Source organism: Plectropomus leopardus, chromosome 7 (assembly GCF_008729295.1).
Source record: "Plectropomus leopardus isolate mb chromosome 7, YSFRI_Pleo_2.0, whole genome shotgun sequence".
Classification (NCBI taxonomy): Eukaryota; Metazoa; Chordata; class Actinopteri; order Perciformes; family Serranidae; genus Plectropomus; species Plectropomus leopardus.
The window spans coordinates 27,187,287-27,205,432 of NC_056469.1; the positions used below are offsets into that span (position 1 = coordinate 27,187,287).

At 39.2% G+C, this 18,146-nt stretch overlaps 1 protein-coding gene across 1 annotated transcript; it reads left to right on the plus strand.

Moving 5' to 3' along the window:
• Window positions 1–2,714: 2,714 nt before the first annotated feature.
• On the plus strand, window positions 2,715–17,970 carry tuft1a (tuftelin 1a). The gene is made up of 12 exons (XM_042489494.1): window positions 2,715–2,909; window positions 10,667–10,744; window positions 12,203–12,304; window positions 12,403–12,489; window positions 12,718–12,768; window positions 12,909–12,983; window positions 14,505–14,615; window positions 14,735–14,958; window positions 15,064–15,169; window positions 15,273–15,356; window positions 16,089–16,183; window positions 16,866–17,970. Exons 1-12 carry the CDS (start codon window positions 2,850–2,852, stop codon window positions 16,936–16,938), a joined length of 1,146 nt encoding a protein of 381 aa, XP_042345428.1. The 5' UTR covers window positions 2,715–2,849; the 3' UTR covers window positions 16,939–17,970.
• The last annotated feature ends 176 nt before the right edge of the window (window positions 17,971–18,146 follow it).

An 18,146-nucleotide genomic window follows, 5' to 3' on the forward strand; every position in this document is an offset into this window, starting at 1 on the left:
TGTTACCAACACGCACCGATGGGGAAGAGGCTCACAATAACCACAAAAACACAAAAAGACCACACTGACATGCAAAGAGACACAAAATTACCTCAGAGAGACACAAAACAACTACAGATAGATGCAAAACTACCCAAAGGAAACACCAAATTACCACAGAGACACAAAACCACAAAAAGATGTAAAACAACTAACGACATGCAAAACAACAACAAAAAAAAAAAAAACGAGGTGGTGGGGCCTTTTGCAGATCTGTGCCCAGGGGCCCATTGTCTGTAATCCACCCATGAATATAAATATTACATTACTTAAATGAAATTTAAAAAATCAAGAACTAATGATCATTAAAAAACAACAGCTGACTTGTATTCATATACAAAAAAAAAAACTTTGAAAAGTAATAAAGTATTTCTTATACACTTCAGTCTGGATACACATCACAGATTCTTCTATCCTTGAAACACTTCAAAAGAGTGCTATAGATAGCTCATTCATGTTAAGTATAACTCATTTTAAAGCCACTGCGACTCAAAATGTGTGCCGCTTTACCATGAGAAGAGGCCGAGTGTGAACGCAGGGCGGTGACTCACACCGTCGTCTCAGACGTGGGCGCACATAAACACACAGACCTCATAACCGTCTGATCTGTGGATCAGTGTGTCTGAATGTGGTCCGCCGTGTGATGCAAACACATTATTATGACAGTTGTTCTGTAGTGGGGACACATGATGACATACTGCACTGAGGTTTGGGTGTGTTTGCTGCATGTGTGTTAACCTTTAACCTCATTCCAAATGATAGATCAACCATTAAAAAATAACACCCACTGATATAAAAGTTAACCACATTCTTGGTTAGTGATCTATTGCAGATAATAGTTGACTCAGTGGACATTTAAGAATCGTTCATTTTTATTAGTGTCTGATTAATGTGAGACATTTTTTCTTAATGCGCACATTCTTTCTGTGTGCTTGTGTGACTTGTTTCTTGCTCCGGGGTTCAAATTCAGTTAATGTCATCATCCCTTGTATGCCACCGCGAGCTGTTGTTTGCTCCTCAACAGCCATTAATGCCATTAGAGTCTTTATCCAATTTGAGGTCTGTGCAGCCTGGAGCAGCTGCTGCTGCGATCAGCTGAACGCCAGCAGAGAAACGCTCGTTCTGTTAGCTGTGCTTTGTCAGCTTGTTGCTCGCGTGTGACCTCAGTCAACTCTTGAAGTATGTTGCTTATCATTTGTAACTTTAATGGGTTGTAAACACTTGAAATGAATAGATAAAACACCAATAACTCTGATTAGTTCAGCATGTTTTTGCCTGTTTACCCGACAATACGGCGAGCACGCTACAGAGTTTTTTTTTTTTGAATATATCTTCCTACATTTCCTGTTTCGACTGGTTTTCATTCATTTTCCTTCTGTGTAAAAATTTGTTTCACAGATTGACTTGGCTTTATAGGTCACAGTGAGCAAATCTGCATTTATTCTTTGTTGCATTGTCATTTTTATGATTATAATTTTGAGAGTACAGACTGATTTGAAATGTCTGTGCCACAATAAATGCAAAACAACAAGGTGACTCATTAAGTGACAGTTCAGACTAAAATGAGGAAGAGTTTTGAGTTTGAGTTTATTTACATTCCTGCTCACAGTTAACGATAAGATAAGATAAAGTAAGATAGAATTTTATTAATCCTGAAGGAAATTCTTGTGCCAGATTGCTCCAGAAAACCGGTAGCAAAAAAGAATATAACAGAGCATCAAATTAGTGAAAATAAAAAAAATAAAATACAAAGTGTCTGAAATATAATAAAATAAAATAAAATGTGTCAGAAATAAAATAAAATACAAAGTGTATGAAATAAAATACAACGTGTCTAGTAATAATAATGTTTAAAAGTTAATAGTTAATAATGTTTAAAAGTAAAAATAAAAAAATAAATAAAAATAAAGAATAATAATGATATTGCATGTGGAGTACAGTACAAATAAGTTTAAGTATAAACAAATAAGTATAACTATAATAGATAGTATATAGTATATACTATAAATAAGTATAAACTAAAGTATATATAGTATAAAAAAATAAATATAAATAAAATATAAATAAAAATTTTTACAATAAATAAATAAACGTGTTGACCTGTGAATTGAGGGAAAGAGAAATGTATAGTTGTGATAATGATAACAACAATAATAACAATATTAATAAAAATAAAAATAGGAATCACTCATCAACTCTGCTGGAAAATACAGCGAATCAGAAATAAATAGTTTTTTGGCTAATAAACACTTTCAGTAGGCCTAATGGATTTAAATCACTGATTACAATACTTTTTTTTTTTTCCATTGCTTTGTAAACTAAAAGGAGACACTTCAACAGGTTCAGTCAGGGGTTAAACCCTCTGAATTAATAATTCATCTGTAAACTGAGCAGCTGACCGTCTGCAGTCCAACTGTGGTCAACTTTAATGTTTAAACTATGAATATTTATAAACTGAATATATTTCATCATGTGATCATCATAATGTAAAGATACAGTAGTAGTTGTACCGGAGACAGCAGGTATGTCCATCACCCCTCCCCTCTCAGCTATTCCCAGTTTCCCCAGTTCCCTATTTGGCTGTTTCGGTCGGTCTGTGGGCGTGTCGGTGTGCGTGGACCACGCCCACTGTGACGTGGTGAGAAAAGTTAAGGAACACACACACATGAACACACCGGTCTGCACACCGGGCTGAGGACGGAGGACAGCAGCAGCTACCGTGGACGGAGTCACAGAGAGCTTCATTTAGTTCACTTTAACTTATTTATTTGTTTATCTTTTTGTGTGACGAGTATTTATTAATATCGAAGATGAACGGAGTGTCGAGGAGTCTGTGCACGTTTGAGGACATCAGGAACCAACAGCATGGAGTAAGTTACTCGATATTACTCACACGTCTGTCGGATTTCTTGCTTTTGTCCGTTTTGTGGCGAAGAAAATGTTAAAGTAAGCTTTCCCGTGTTTCTGTTTACTTCCGGTGTGGGTGCAGAATCAGCAGTTTTTGAATCACCCAGAAAAACAAACATGAATTTGACTCAGGGACTGTTCTTTATTTATTGGAGGGGAGGCGGTGGATATTCAACTTTAGTTTGTCATATTTTGTTTTTATTTTAACCCTTTGAATCCAGGGCAAATTGGCTTGATTTCTTTCAAAAAATGGGAAAAAGGCAATGAGCTGCAACTTAAGAAGAACTGACACAGAAATTAGTTTAAAAAAAAAAAAAAAGAACCAGAAAATTGTGTGAAAATTAGCACACACAAAAAAATGGAAAGTAAAAGACAAAACAGAAAAACAATAACACCTGAAAAACGAATTAAAATTTATAGTATTTCTGTAAAGGTGTCTTTTTTTTCAATTTTTAAATCTACTAATTTCTTACAATTTGTAAGACATTTCTTGCCAAGTTGCTCATTATCTTTTCCCGCGTGTCTTTGAAAGAAATCAAACCAATCAAAGGGTTCACAGATTTAAATCCTTGTGAAAGGTGTCTGGATGCAGCATTTATCAAAGCTAGAAAATGTGAAATATGTTATTTTATGTTGGAGGGAAAGTGGCTGATGAATAAAACACAGCCCCTTAATATTTTTGCCAGCTGTCATTTTTTTTAATGTATTGGTTCCCTTTTTCAGTTAAAATATTTTTCAGCATAATTGTTTCTGTCTCTACATAAGTTTACGCACTTGTGTGGACTATTTCTTTGTGTGATTTAGTAGTTTTGTCACAGATCTTCAGACTTCATCTCCTCTAAGTGGTGTATTTACCATTAAGTCTCTGGCCTTTTGTCATTAAAGTATTACCCACTAACCCTCCAAAGTCCCTACTCACACATAAAGGAGCAGCTCAGAATTAGCCCAGATAACATCTGTGCCGTCTCAGGTGCCTTCTGCCCACATCATCGGAGGGCTTACAGTTTCACTTGTGACAGACAGTGAAGGCAGCTCAGGAGACAAGCGCTCTGCCACCTGTGCACGTCAAGTTTTCTTAAACAGATTAAACATTCCTCGATTTGAAGACTTTGCTGGATACTTGTTCAGTAAATGAGTGACCATCAGCGGCTGCTGGTGTCACGGACAGTCGATGGGCTCAAGTCTCTGGAGGCAGCAGAGGTTTAATCATTTACCTGAAAGGGTAAACTGTTAACCTGCGCTGTGGTTTATGAGGTTGCGAGGCAACATGACACTTTCGCCTTATCAGCTGCCTCCTGCTGCGACAGATTCACTGAGCTCATATCAGATGGTTTTGTCCAAAGAAGGACACGACAAAGAATAGGCTCAACCAGGGGCGTAGCAACACATTCTTTGGCCTTTTGCATGAGCTGTCTCTGTGGGCCCCCCACCTTTAGTTCTTGGTCCATATCTCTCTCATGCACCTTTTTTAAATTAATTTATTTTCACAATTCAGTTTGTTTCCTTTCCCTTCCTTGCTTTTTTAAAATGGGAAGACAGCAATGAGCAACCTAAGAAGAAATGACCCCAAAATTTGCAAAAACTCAGCAAAAAGTACAAGAAAATAACCTGAAAATTAGCAAAACAAAGAAATAAAAAATTTTAAAAAAGGGAAAAAAACAACAATGGGAAAGCAAAATTACACAGACAAAAAATGACCTATAAAAGTGCAGAAAATTCATTGTGATTTGGTAAAATAATTATAATTATAACATTTTTCTTGCTTTCGGTTAATTCCACAGTTTGCGACTCACTGAATATGTGCAGTTTTGTTTCTCCCGCTGGCCCTGCCTGCGAGTTCCTGCTTGGTACCTGTAAAATCCTCGTGCAAGGATGGACTAAACCATTTTGTGCATGTAAGGGCTAAAAAGGGCCCGCAGAGAGCTTCCTTTTTTTTTTTTATACAATGTTTGGTCTTTCTATCGATTTATTCAGCCAGTTTTAATTTAGATATGGCACTTTTACTTACTAAGTCTCAGAAATAAAAAAAAAAAACACCATGCCACCACTGGTGTCAACCATGACTGTTTAAATTAAATGAAACTGAACATGATTAGCAGAATTTGACCTCCAGATTAGAGCAGAATTTGACTGCCAGCTTTTACATCTGGCGGACATCTGTGTCAGTGGTCTAGACTGAAATATCAGTTGTGTAACTGTACAGAAAGGTCAGAGTGTACAAAGGGCAGCTCCACTCACACACCTCATGAACTGATTATGGGTGTTGAGGAATGACGTGAAGTAATATGTGAAACTCCACATTTGTTCAGCTTCTGTTTAATCTGTCATGCATTGCATTTTAACATACACTGATAACACATTTGCATCAGCTTCATACAGAAAACAAATTTATCCTTGTCAAATTCAAATAGTCACCCACCTAGAGTTATTTACATGTCTGATATGGTTATTCAGGTCAGACTAAATAAAACTGTTTCACCTCTACGTGCAACATTTCACAATGACTTATTAACAAGAAATGACTCTTACTGTTTATCAGGTCTATAAGGATACATGAGAAGAGGAAATGTGCCGATGTGACAAAAAAGGGACTTTTCTGGATATTTTGTTGATAAGTTTCCTGGAATAAAACAAGCTTTGAAACAAAATGTAACTTTATAATAGCGACCAAAAGTTCAGTTTTTATTTCATTTAAAACTTGTGGCAGTTTCACTTCTCTTAAAATCCCAGCATACTGAGGAGAGGTTTTTTTTCTGCTGTGTGGCCACTTTTTAAATAATGCCACACTTGTCCCTGTAGACGTTCAGTTTCCCCACGTTGTGTGACTTAAACACATTCCTTCTGTCTCTCCTCATCCTCAGACATCACCTCAGTCAGGAGTGTGTGACGTTAAAGGCTGGGAATGAGCCAAACATGACATATATAGGCATCAATGTAGAAGAACGACTGGATTTTGCCGTATCACACCTGGTTGGCGCGCCCCACGGGGCAGGAAAAATCCAAAGAGACCATTATTGATAGCTTGTAAAATTGTTCTGATGGCAGCTTTCACGTCATGATTCAGATCCCGGACTTGCTGTTTACCGTCAGCATTCAGGTTCTCACATGACCGTGATATACACGCAAACTTCCCAAAGCCTCTCCTCACACCTCCGCTGGTCTCCTCCCTTTACAGTTTACTTAACCTTTAACTTAACCCCTCAGGTTTTAATGAGTGCTGACTGACTGAAAAGCCCGACAGTCAGACAGTAAACAGTCTTTACTACCCTGAGAACAACCCCGGCTAACAGGGAACGTTCCCACAACATGTTACCTATATGTTTCAATAATGTTTTTTTGTAAGGTTAGGTGCAGAATGTTCTTTTATAAAACGTTCCCACAGCGTTACATGAGAACAAAGGAAGAACATTTTCCAAGCAACATTCAGAACATGTTATAAAGGACTGAGATTACAGACCATTTTTTAATGAAAATGTAATGTAATTTGATATGTTAAAAAAAACAACATTGTTTTGATGTTTACAGAGAAGGTTACTCTAACGTAAAGAACATTCTGGGAACTAAATGAAAACTTGCAGCTGAAAATGCTACTAAAACATTTTTAGAAAGTTTTAAAACCAAAAGGTGCTAGCTAGGACAGCTCCATACTAAATGGTTCAATCCCAAGACAGTACGTACTTATAACTAGGGCAGCAGTTAAAAGTTATTTCCATTATTTCCTAACTTGCTCATTAGTTTCTTGATGAATTAGTTTATTATGTAGTCTATGAAAAGTCAAAAAAAGGGTAAATCACAATTTCCCAGAGCCTTAAATGACCTCTTTAACTCTTTAAAAGTACTTCATTACCTCTCGTATACATCAGTGGTTCTCAACCAGGGGTCCCCAGAAAAACTGGAAATGATTTATTTTCACTAATTATTATATTTAATTTAGTGAGCCCAGTGTGATTTAGTCACACGAATAACTTCCTAATTGCATCTAACAACCAAACAAAATCTGTTAATGTGAAACATTTTAGAGGTCCTTGACACGAAAAAGGTATAAAAAAAAAACAACGCTGATATATAGCACAGAAAAGAAAAGAAAATTCTCGTATTAAAGAGGCTGGAACTTGTAAACGTTTGGCTTTGTTGCTCTAAAAATGATTCGAGTCTTGAAAAGAACATCCAGTACGCTGCTCATGCTCAGCATCACAATTTGTTGGTCTTCTTTTGAAGCCTCGAGTGATGCTTTCCAGCATATACTTGCATCTGAGATAGTTGGATGTGTGGACAGCTGCTTACAAATTGCTTGAAAATTTCTAAAACAAAAATTCCTAAATCAGTCTATCAGTTCATCAGCTAATCCCTGCAGCTCCTGTTGAGCAGTTGGATAAAATGTGCCGACACTTGAGTATCAGTCGAAAGCTGCCGTCAAATGCGTAGATTCTTTGTCCTGTTTGCTTTTTTTTTAATCAAATATTTTATGATGTTAGTCATAACCTTAAAGTTTTATTTCAGCTGTATTTCTTTTCAGCTATTGAAAGATATATTTGTTTATCCAAATCCTTGTTTTAGTAAGGTAATGAAACTCAGGTATCGTCCTGGCGCTGGTTGGGAAACACTTGATACCTGCAGTCAAACGCTCTGGCTCCAGTCGCTTCACAGCTGCTGCCTCAGAGGTTTAAAATGCAATAGTTGCATCTGTGCAGCAGGTGTGGGAAAGCAGTGCATGAGAGGGATGGATTGATTTAATGCGCGATGACGTATGCACACATTTTGTTTTCTGTGGAATGCAGGTACAGCACCTGGAGGCAGGAGATGTTTTTCTGTTTATGACACCTGATGCTGCTGATCTGAACATCGGGTTCTCCTTTTTTTTAAGCGGCACGAAGCTCAAAAACTTTTTTTTTCTCCATATTCAGCAGCTCGGTCAGCAACATTTCCAGTCACTTCTCAGCTTATTTAACCTGCATGATTTACAGGCCTCCTGATGCCAAAGTCCAAAACAAAAGCGTCTTCATACCCTCTAAGCCTCTCGGCCTGGCTTTACCCCGTGATCTTTTGTGCTCATTGTCGGTGCACCCAGCAGTGTGGTCACTGTGTGTGTGTGTGTGTGTGTGCTTAGTTTCAGGTTTCTGCCCTGTTAGAAAGGTAGTGTGCACACTGAGTTATTGTGTGTATCTGTGTGTGTATGTGTGCTTGCATACGTCACAGAGCACATCCAGTCTCTTTGTCTGTGTTCCCGCGAAGTCTAGTATTACAGGTTATCTTTGAAGGTGGTACAGACGACATTTTTGTATGTGTGGATATAAAAGAGAAAAACAGGCAGAGAGAGTGGCGTGTAAATAGTGGATGGCAGAGCGAGGATTAACAGAGTCTTTGTTCGGTTGTCTATAAAGAGCCAGAGAAGTTGTATAACGATGGATTCCTTCTTAACAACCCTCCCACTGTTCCCCCTTTTCTCCTCCTCCTCTCCTCTCCTTTCTCCTCCCGTAAACGCCGTGCTTTCAGGTGTCTGTAATCTGAGAGGAAATCATGTTGAACAAGAGGGGAATTTTTTGGCTTTCGGTTCAGTTTTGTTTTGACGTAGTAGTTCGACCCTCCACCCCAACTATTAGGCGACTTCCTCTGCTGTTTGTAATTGTTCTTGTTGAAGATTTAACCATCTGTCCCTCTCTGTTTTCTTTTTCATTACTGCTGTACTTCCTGAGCAGATAACCAGCGACTCAAATAGGCCTTTGTCCAACACATGGCCTTTATTTGATAGCCTCTCACCGCTCTTTATCATAGGATTACATAACACACCCCAGTTCATTTCCCCTGTCAGGCTTACATCAAGGCCCGGGCATTCTGCATGACAGACACGGTTTCTACGCAGAGGCAAAGAGTCACTGTGTTTGCCACTGTCATCGTAAACTGCACAAACAATTGAGTTTAAACATAGGGCTGCAACTAACAGCTATTTTATTGAACAGCTATTATCGTTTGGTCTGTAAAGAACAATGGAAAAAAAAGTCAATCTTTTTTTATAATGTTGTCAATAAAGCTGCAAATGATGACTTATATTGTCTTCATTAATCGATTAGTTGTTTGGTCTTTAAAATGTCAGAAAATGGTGAAAAAACTGAAAATATCCACATTTAAAGAGCTGTAATAAGAGAATTTTTACTCATTTTCTTAGAAAATTACTCACACGATTAGTTAGTTGACAACTAGTCGATTAGTTGCTTAATCGTTGCAGCTCTAGTCATCAAATTTCTTCTTTTGTTCAACTAACAGTCAAAAATCTTAAGATATTCCATTTGTCATCATGTAAAACATAGAAAAGCATCAAATCTGCAAGACTTGAACCTTGAAATATTTGTTACTTTTGCCTGAAAAATAATTAAAACAATTACTAAAGTAGTTGTCAGTGTTTTTGTCTGACTAATAGATTATTCAATTATCTAGTTTAAAAGTCCATTCTTATTGTTGGAATCAGCAATTGGCAAAAAAAATCACTTTCAGTCACATTACATGATTTTCGAATGATGATGAATGTGTGTGTGTTTTTTTTTTTTTAAGGAAAATCCTGCATTATATCTTTAAGTTGCCTTTAAAATTGACCTTTTTCAAGCTTTATAAAGCTCTGAAAAAAAAGTAAATTTGAACATGTTACTCCACAACAACTGCCAAACTTTATTTGCCGACAAAGATAATGTGGTATGATCGAAACTCAATAAAAACTAATAAATGGACTTTGAGGTCAGACTGTTATGGCAGCGTCTTTGGCAGTCGAAACAGGAAATGCAAGATAACGTACAGTAGCCAGGCCTTTTGTGCTGCAGGTTATGTACCAAAAGAAAATAAAGAATTAAAAGTAATACTGCGCACAGGGGTTAAATCGGGACAAATGATGATAATGTGACTGTGTGCATTTTTGTGTAATTGCATGCATGTGTGCATTTGTTTGTGTTTACAGTGTTTAACCGCAGAAGAAAATTACAGCCATTTCTTCTTCTGTCTGTTCAGTGTTTTTAGAGTCAAGTTTCGACACCAGGGGGAATACATCGGGGAAAATAAACAAGTTGTGTTGGGCTGGAATGAGTTATATAATGTCTGCGACCTCCTCCCTCACATCCGCATACTCACACTTACACACACACACACTCACTGGATATCACTTTTAAGGGGGTTCCCTGTGCAGGACGGACACACACCCGGTCACATCCCGGACGAGAGTTTTCCTCTTAAAGCGTCCTCTCTCTGAAAGAAATAACTTGGAAGGTTTCAAAGCGTTCTTTGCATTGTCTCGTCTCTGCCGTCCTCCCTCTCATATTGTTTGCATGCCAGACAGTTTATGGCTACTGTGAGGATTTTGTTACCATGGAAATGTTCTGTCTTGCTTGACATGACATTTTCTGCCCACTTTCCCAGAAATCCAGCCAGCGCTTCCAATTGGCTGAGAGCGCCTGGAGAGTTTCCGCCTAAAGTCCCTCTGACGTCCACAGCACACAATTTTAATTCAAACAATCTGTCTCTGTGCAGCTGTGAAAAACTTTTAGCCTCCTCTCTGACGCTCATACCTCCTCTCTCTCCCTCTCTCCCTCCTTCTCTGGTCCTCTCAGTGAGTATGACTCAGTCTCTCCTCCTCTTTTTTCTCCCTGTTCTCCTCCTCAAAATAGTCCTCAATCATTTTATCCATCACATAACGGTCTCTTTGTGGCTTCACTTCATCGTCTCCGTTCTTGGTTTTCAGGAGGGGTGCAGGCGACTGCGGCTCACACTGCATGACCAGAGCCAGGCAGCTCGGAGCTCGGAGCAGCACAGGGACAAGGTAAGACCTTCCTGCACCTGATAACTCGGGTCATAAAACGGACCGTAACACCAGTGTAGAGAACCGACTAACTCCTGGGAGTCAGAACTAAAGGAGGTAGAGGAATATAGCAAATGGAAAGTTGCATGAAATTACAGTTTTAGATGCAAGTTTGGATACTTGTGGGTGAAGGATATGATGCTGTTACATTTAAATTGACTTTTCATCTTTTAATGGATGCACCTGGGTTACTTTATTGTAGGACACAAGGGAGAGTAGTCTGCATTTTATTTTGATGACAAAAAAAAATTTCAAAGGTGAAGATGTTATCGTTCAGGCCATATTTGGATACGCAGGTTCAGACAGTTAATCTGCTTGATGATTCTGAGGAATTACCTCAGAGCTACCGCACATTCACACGCGCATTCCTACACCCAAACGGTACAGAGACACCAACTGCTTGTAAACATGCCACAGCTGCCATCAGCTTTTCATTAGCTTAGTTCCCACACAAGGCCACTCAAAAGACAACCACTGTTCTCCCAAAACTGGTGCCAAAGTTAGATAAAAAAAAACCCGGACCACCAGCAGTCGTGTTACATAACGTCCCTCCACCTCCTTCTGTGTGTCTCTGCTTATGGGATTGACCAAGTCTGGACGCTACTTCCAAACCAGATGTTTATGGGTTAGTCACCATAGTGATTACGGTTAAATGAGACTCGCAGTCAGTCACACACACGGGAATAATTTTCTCAGGAGTTAAAGGGATAGTTCTAATTTTTTAAACTGTGGTTGTATGGGGCAATTATTACCATTAGGATGGTCGTTGACGCGTCCCCAGTTTGGAGAAGCAGGCAGGAGTCTGACACAGAAGCTAAACAATGTACTGCTGTGAAAGAGTCATGAGCAACACAAGAACCACATACAACTCCACTTAACCCTCGTAATGTCCTCCCAGTTACCATACACCTTTTGTCCTCTGGGGCCATTCTGACCCCGCCCTGTTTTGACGAGTATTTAAAGCATATTGAATAAATTGTCAAACAATTCTGTGTTACAACTTTAGTCTTACTTCAGCCCAACCCATTACCACACATTTTCCCCTTTGTTTTGGAATTTAGGGCCAACAGACGTTGTTAACATAAGTATAAAAAACATATTTTGATAGCAAAAGATTTCATTTGGGGTCAGATTGACCCCAAGGACAACATGAACGATCCCTTTCGTAGTTAAAATGCATCATTCATGTCAGACGTTCCAGACAGATGTTTCATAATGATTATTAACAAGAAGTGCTCCATGCTGTCCTTCCAGCTATCTTGTGTTGCAATATCAAAAACATGCTCCAACTTCTCTTCCCGCATTAGCAAAGCACAGTGACCTCACTCATGTTTGCATATGTTTGGAAATGTATCACACCCATCCTCTCGCAGCACAGAGCGGGTTGCATTGTTCACTCCTCTGCTCTCTAATCTCCAGCCTATTGGACGTGCGTTTGCGCTGGTGCAGCCGCCCAGTGACAGGACATCTCTGACTCCCGAACCGCTCAAATCTACAGAGGAGCAGGTCGAGGTTATAAAGGTGGGTGTTGGCTGTTGTTTTGGGGGAAAGAAACGTTTGTTGTGGTTGTTTCGTGGTCGTGTTTGACATCTGCGCGTGTGTGTCTCTCTCTGTTTAAGGTTTATCTGGAGGCCCGCAGACAAGAGCAGCAGAAACACCAGCAGAGCCTGAAGATGTTGTCAGATGAGGTTTCACAGATACAGGAGGTCAGTCTGTGGATGGTATCAGCTTTAGCTCTGACAGACATTTTAAACACACTACCATGACTCCAGGATTATGTAATAATTTGCATGTTAACATCATGTAAATTCCTCCTCGCCTCCAGGCTTCTTCTTTGAGTTTATCACATCTGAAACACACACACACACTTATTAAAACACTGTAAAAATACATGATAATATCGCTGTAACTCACAATGTTTTTATATTACACAGGTGAGGTATTGCCTTAAGACGCTGAGGGAGCAGATGGCAGCCAAAAACAAGGTAGGTCTATTTTGAGCGGCTTTGTTGTGCCCTCGCCATTGTTAACTCCACATCCTGTGTTCTTAATGGCATTTCCTCCGCCTTTCACATCTCCGTCTTTCACTCTTTTCCCTTCTAACTTCCTCCTTTTCTCTCTCCAGCCGCACACAAATGGGTGGAAAGTCGGTCTCCCCTTCCGAAAGAGCACCTCGCCCGCCCCCAAAGCTGACGGACAGGTGAGCATTCAAAGTTGTGAATATACAGCGTATCAAATGTCTCGTGCGTATCATAGCCGCAGACTACTGCCTGTGTTTGCAAAGCGATAATCTCCCAGCGGCACACAGAAGAGGCAGAACCAGATATAAAGTTAAACAGAGAGACAAACGGAGTTGTAGTGTGAAAAAAAAGGACAGCATCAAATACACTTATAGCACCCCGGGGTGTATGAAAACGTGTGAGAGAGCACACACTGTTCCCTCCATGTGTTATTGTGTTCAGGCGCTCCTCATTGTTCCCAGCATTCCACAGATACCTCTCCTTTAATAGTTTCGTCGCACGCTTTTTCAGCAGCCACTACTATCATCATGCCAGTAATGTTTTTACAAACACAAACAGAGATGACACTGACGCTGTGTTTGGTTGAATTGTTTTTATCGGCAATTATAGCATTTATCTGTGAGTCATGCCACGGCTCGCTCGCACAAGTGTTGCAGAAATCAGGAGGGAAAACGCTGGTCATGATCCAACCGCTGCAGTGACGCACACAGACACGCCTGTTTCTTTATGACAGCCAAACCCACTGAGGTCAAGCAAAATGAAAACAAGGGTTTACATTAGGTCCTCACAAAAGCATCTGCACGTCTGTCTCACTCCATCATAACTTTAGGGATTTTAAGACAGTACTGCGTACAGTACAATCAGCTCTAAAGTTTTTTTGTTTTGCAGCATTGAGGTCCAGTATTATGCTATTTTTTAGGTTCATACTTGTATTTAAGATTTCTACTAGGTGTTTACATGCTTTTCAAACCTGGAACGACATCACTTCTCTTGTGCTGCGTTCAGAAGCCTTTTAAAAGCTATATGTCCCTTTAAAAGATGAATAAATTTACCTAATAATTTGTTTCAAAAAAGAGGGGAAATTAGAAAATAATCCCCAAAATTTGGAAAAATGTCTAGAAAACAAAATTTATAATAATTATTTTATATTTAAAATTATGTTACAGAAAAAAATCAAATATATAAAATAAATATAAATAGCAAGTAAGAGGTAAGTGTAGGTTTATTCAACTCTGATTAACAGAAAAACCCTTTAAAGTCAAAGGGAAAACAGATCTATTAAGTGATCTAAATTGATTACAGATTAGAAAATAAAATATTTGCCTGCATAAGAATTCACTCCCTGTAAGTCCGTATTTATCTGGACGTTTATCTCAGCATCAAATTTCTCTCATACTAGAGATTCCTTATTCACCAATTTGTGCATTTGCACCAGTTCAAGGTTTAAACATCTTAAATTATGTGAAAGTAAAAGTCTGCTACTTTCATGTTTTTGGGGAGACAAATGCGTATGTTCTAAATATTAAGGGGGACCTGTCTCCTGCCCTGCATACCCCCCGAAATCTATCTAAACAAGTTCAAGCACAAACAAGTTCAAGCACAAATACTCAACTGGATTAAGATGTGGACTCTGACTCAGCCCCTCCAGGACATCACAGGATCTATCTGCTAATCTCAGGCTCCATTCTTTTCCCATTTAGGAAGCAGATGAAGAAGCGGAGAGAGCCAAGCTGAGGGAGGTCAGCAAGCGCTTATATGCTCAGCTACAGGAGGCAGAGAAGAAACACCAGGAAGACAAAGAGAGGCTGCAGGTAACGCACGCATCTTTACATTATTTATACATCATAACTGGGGTATTTCAGTTGAGCTAAAGCCACATTTTAAATTAAAGAAATTAAGCATCTCTGTCTTTTTCTCCTGTCTCTTCCAGGTTGAAAGCAACAGGCTGAGGGATCGTCTGAGCAATGAGGAGGAGAAGTTGAGGTTGACAGAAGAAGCGAGTGAGAAGAAAGACAAGCGCATAGACGAGCTCCAGAGGTTGCTGGGAGGGATGGAGCAGGAGAGCGCCACGCTGAGGGAGGCGATCCGCAACCGCGAGGAGGAACTCCGCGAGCTGCGCAAGCTCAGAGAAGAGGGCCAGAAAGGGGAGCAGAGGTCAGCAAACGCAGAAAAACATTAACATAATGAATGTTTTTTTTCGTCAATCAGTGACATTTAAATCAGTAGCACCGTTTTCTAACTCTCTGTGTGTATTTTTAGGACCGAGCAGTTGGAGAAGGAGGTTGCTATTCTCAAAGAAAAGATCCACCATCTGGATGACATGCTGAAAAGTCAGCAGAGGAAAGTCAGACACATGATTGAACAGGTGAGGCGCACATGTGTGAGAATCTCTAAAGCAAACACGTTGTCTCCAAGTTCATATTTGTGCAGGATTTACTGACTGTTTGACTGTGTTTTCTCGTCTTCAGCTCCAGAACTCCCGCATGGTGATCCAGGAGAGAGACCGCGTGATCAAAGAGCTGGAGGAGAAAGTGGCTTTCTTGGAGGCTGAGGTAAGGACTGCTTATTGTCTACGCCTAGAAAAATCATTTTATGGCTTTTCAGAGGAATTTAAATAAAGAGTCGGGGTTAAAGGCGTAGATAGTAACTTTAATAAAAAACACTTTTTGCTGTATTTGTTGAAACTGCCAGTAAATCCACACAGAAGCACATGAGACAGATAGTCTGTGAAAAAAAAGATGCCCTCTTGTTGTGCTTCTAATGGCAGCAAATTTTCTCATGTTACAGCTAAACAGTACACTAAAATATGTTTCTGAAATCACATAAGGTGAGAAATGGGCACTGCAGCAACAGTTTTGATTCATATTTGATCAACGCTGCCTCGTTTGACAGTTTGACTGCAGTCCAAAAGCAGTGATTGACATGATTGACACCTGCGTTAGAGACTTCTCAGCTCTGATTGGTTGTTTTCCTTCAGCATGGTTGATTCTAACAAATGTAATTTGAAGCACTATGAGGGGGAGGAAAATGATTTGTTAACAGATTTTATCATGTTGTACTGTGTAGATGTACTGACAGTTTCAGCAGATACGACAAAAAGTTATTTTAATAACTGTTACCAACTGTAGCTTTAAAGAGAAAGTGAGGAAAATGCCATAAAATCTCTGCAGAGGAACAGAGGAAATATGAAAGGGAAGGGGATGACTGATGTCTGTTTGGTGTCCCCCTTAATATCCTTTTTTATTTGTGTTATGTGAAATGACCCTAACTTCCTGTGTGTGCAGAACCGAGAGATGCATGACCAGATGGACTACTTCCTGGGAGGACAAAGGTCAAATTCCTACCTTTCATCAGAGCGCAACCCCCAGATTGTCTACAGGTATTTTGCACTTCCTCTTCATACTCGTTTTGATAATAAATTTGCAAGTCCTACAGCACAGATACTTAACTTGCTTTGAGAGACACTTTTGCAAAATGACTGGAGGCCAAGGGCCAGATAATAAACAATAATTTATAATCAATATATAAATAATTTGCCCAGACCTCTGATGGCGCTCTGAGGGATCCTCTTTTGGCACTTTTCTGATTAAAAAAAAAAGCTCTATTTTGATTTTATTAATGCACTCTGGCACTTAATTTTACATTTTCTCAAAACACAAAAAAATCCCGGGGTGAATGAATGTATTTTGTTTGTGAATTAGAAAAGGGTCAACGGGTCGCCTAACACCCTGTCATGGGCCACCAGCTGAGTATCCCTGTTCTACAGCGCCCTTCATTACTCCTGCATGGCTTACAAGTGTTTATCTTATATTGTTGTTAATTTTTTATCCATGAAATTTGATTAAATTAACACAATAGCCAAAGATCTCCTGTTGCAAATCTGAGTTTGCAATTTGGTCAAAATATGTTTCTGTAAACATAAGATACAGCACACGCAAACTCACAAACGCTTAAATATTCACCAATTCTAGTCGTGCATCTGCATAAGATCCTTAATAATGATCTGTTTTTATGGTGTTTCAACATAAAACCCACTAATTCTTTTCCTCTTATCCCCTCAGTAAACCAATCAAGCCGACCACCTCATCTAACAAACCGCTCCCTTTCATCAAAGTCATCGAGATCAAGTCATGAAGCGACGGCAGAAAGACACGGTGATAATTGAGGTGGGCTCATGACGACCAAACCTTCTCAATACAGACTGAAACCAAACAGCAGCTCAACAAAAACATCTGATCACATTAACAGTTTGGATGTGAGAGTTTAGCTTCCTGGACTGCAACTCCATCAACACTAAAACCACAAACACTCTTGAAGGAAACAATGTGGCGTTTGGCGACAAACACAAGCATAGGGGCGTGTCTGTGCATAACGAACGTGTGTGTGTGTGTGTGTCAGCTTTAATGTAGATAAATGAAAGCGTACTGAGTCAGCTGACGTGCATTTGAAGTTGATACTGTAAACAAGTGTTTTCTTTGTGCTGCCCTGTTTTGATCGCTTTTTAACCTTTGAGTTTATGACAGTTTGGTGTTGACAGGACTGTTGATCAAAGTGCAGGATGGAAGACCTTTTGCCAAGTGACGTTATAAAGTCCTTATGCCGTCGGTAATGTAGCAAACATAGATAACTAAGCTAACAGTTTCATGTTAAAATCATTAACCAGATGGTCTACATCCTGCACCCTTATTCGTCACTAATCCATGACTCCGTTCACGTCGCTCAGTGAATGGTATGACGCTTTAAACGTGTAAATAATGACTGTAGCATATATGAGGTCAACACCCTTTTCATGAAAAGAGCTAAGAGTATTTAAATAAAAATAACAATACGGCACTTAATGATACTGTGAGGAAGCAGAAAGAAAAAATGGCGTCAGTGGTGAAGTAATTTGATATGTTCCTGCTTCATAGAGGTGTCATTCTTCAACCGATTTCTTGTAAAACATTTCAGTTCCCTGCCATGTGTAAACAGTCACCTTGTTTTGTACATAATATTGCTGAATGTGATTTGATGTTTTAATTTCTAACAACTTTCCAGTTTGTATTTATTTATATTAAATCAAACCTCTAGACATATGTGTGTATGATAGCAGTTTTTTTTTTTAAATGAAGTACACTCTTATCTATTATTCGTGTTTGTGGTTCTCTGAATAAATATCAAAATAAATACAGTGCTTCTTTTGACTCTTTGCAGAAATAAAGCAGCACTTTACATAGGTTATTATGTAAGGAGCGCCCTCTGCTGGAGGCTGCACAAAAATACTGACCGACATTTTTATTCTATGACACTGTTTTTATTTGGAAGGCAACTTGTACTAGAAGAACCAAAGAAAATTAAATTAT

Excerpts from the sequence above, each read along its gene's own strand:
- tuft1a (XM_042489494.1), top strand. The coding sequence starts at position 2,850 with ATGAACGGAGTGTCGAGGAGTCTGTGCACGTTTGAGGACATCAGGAAC. Across the intron at positions 14,616-14,734 it reads AAGACAAAGAGAGGCTGCAG|GTTGAAAGCAACAGGCTGAG; the intron begins GTAACGCACGCA and ends TGTCTCTTCCAG. Across the intron at positions 16,184-16,865 it reads AACCCCCAGATTGTCTACAG|TAAACCAATCAAGCCGACCA; the intron begins GTATTTTGCACT and ends TTATCCCCTCAG.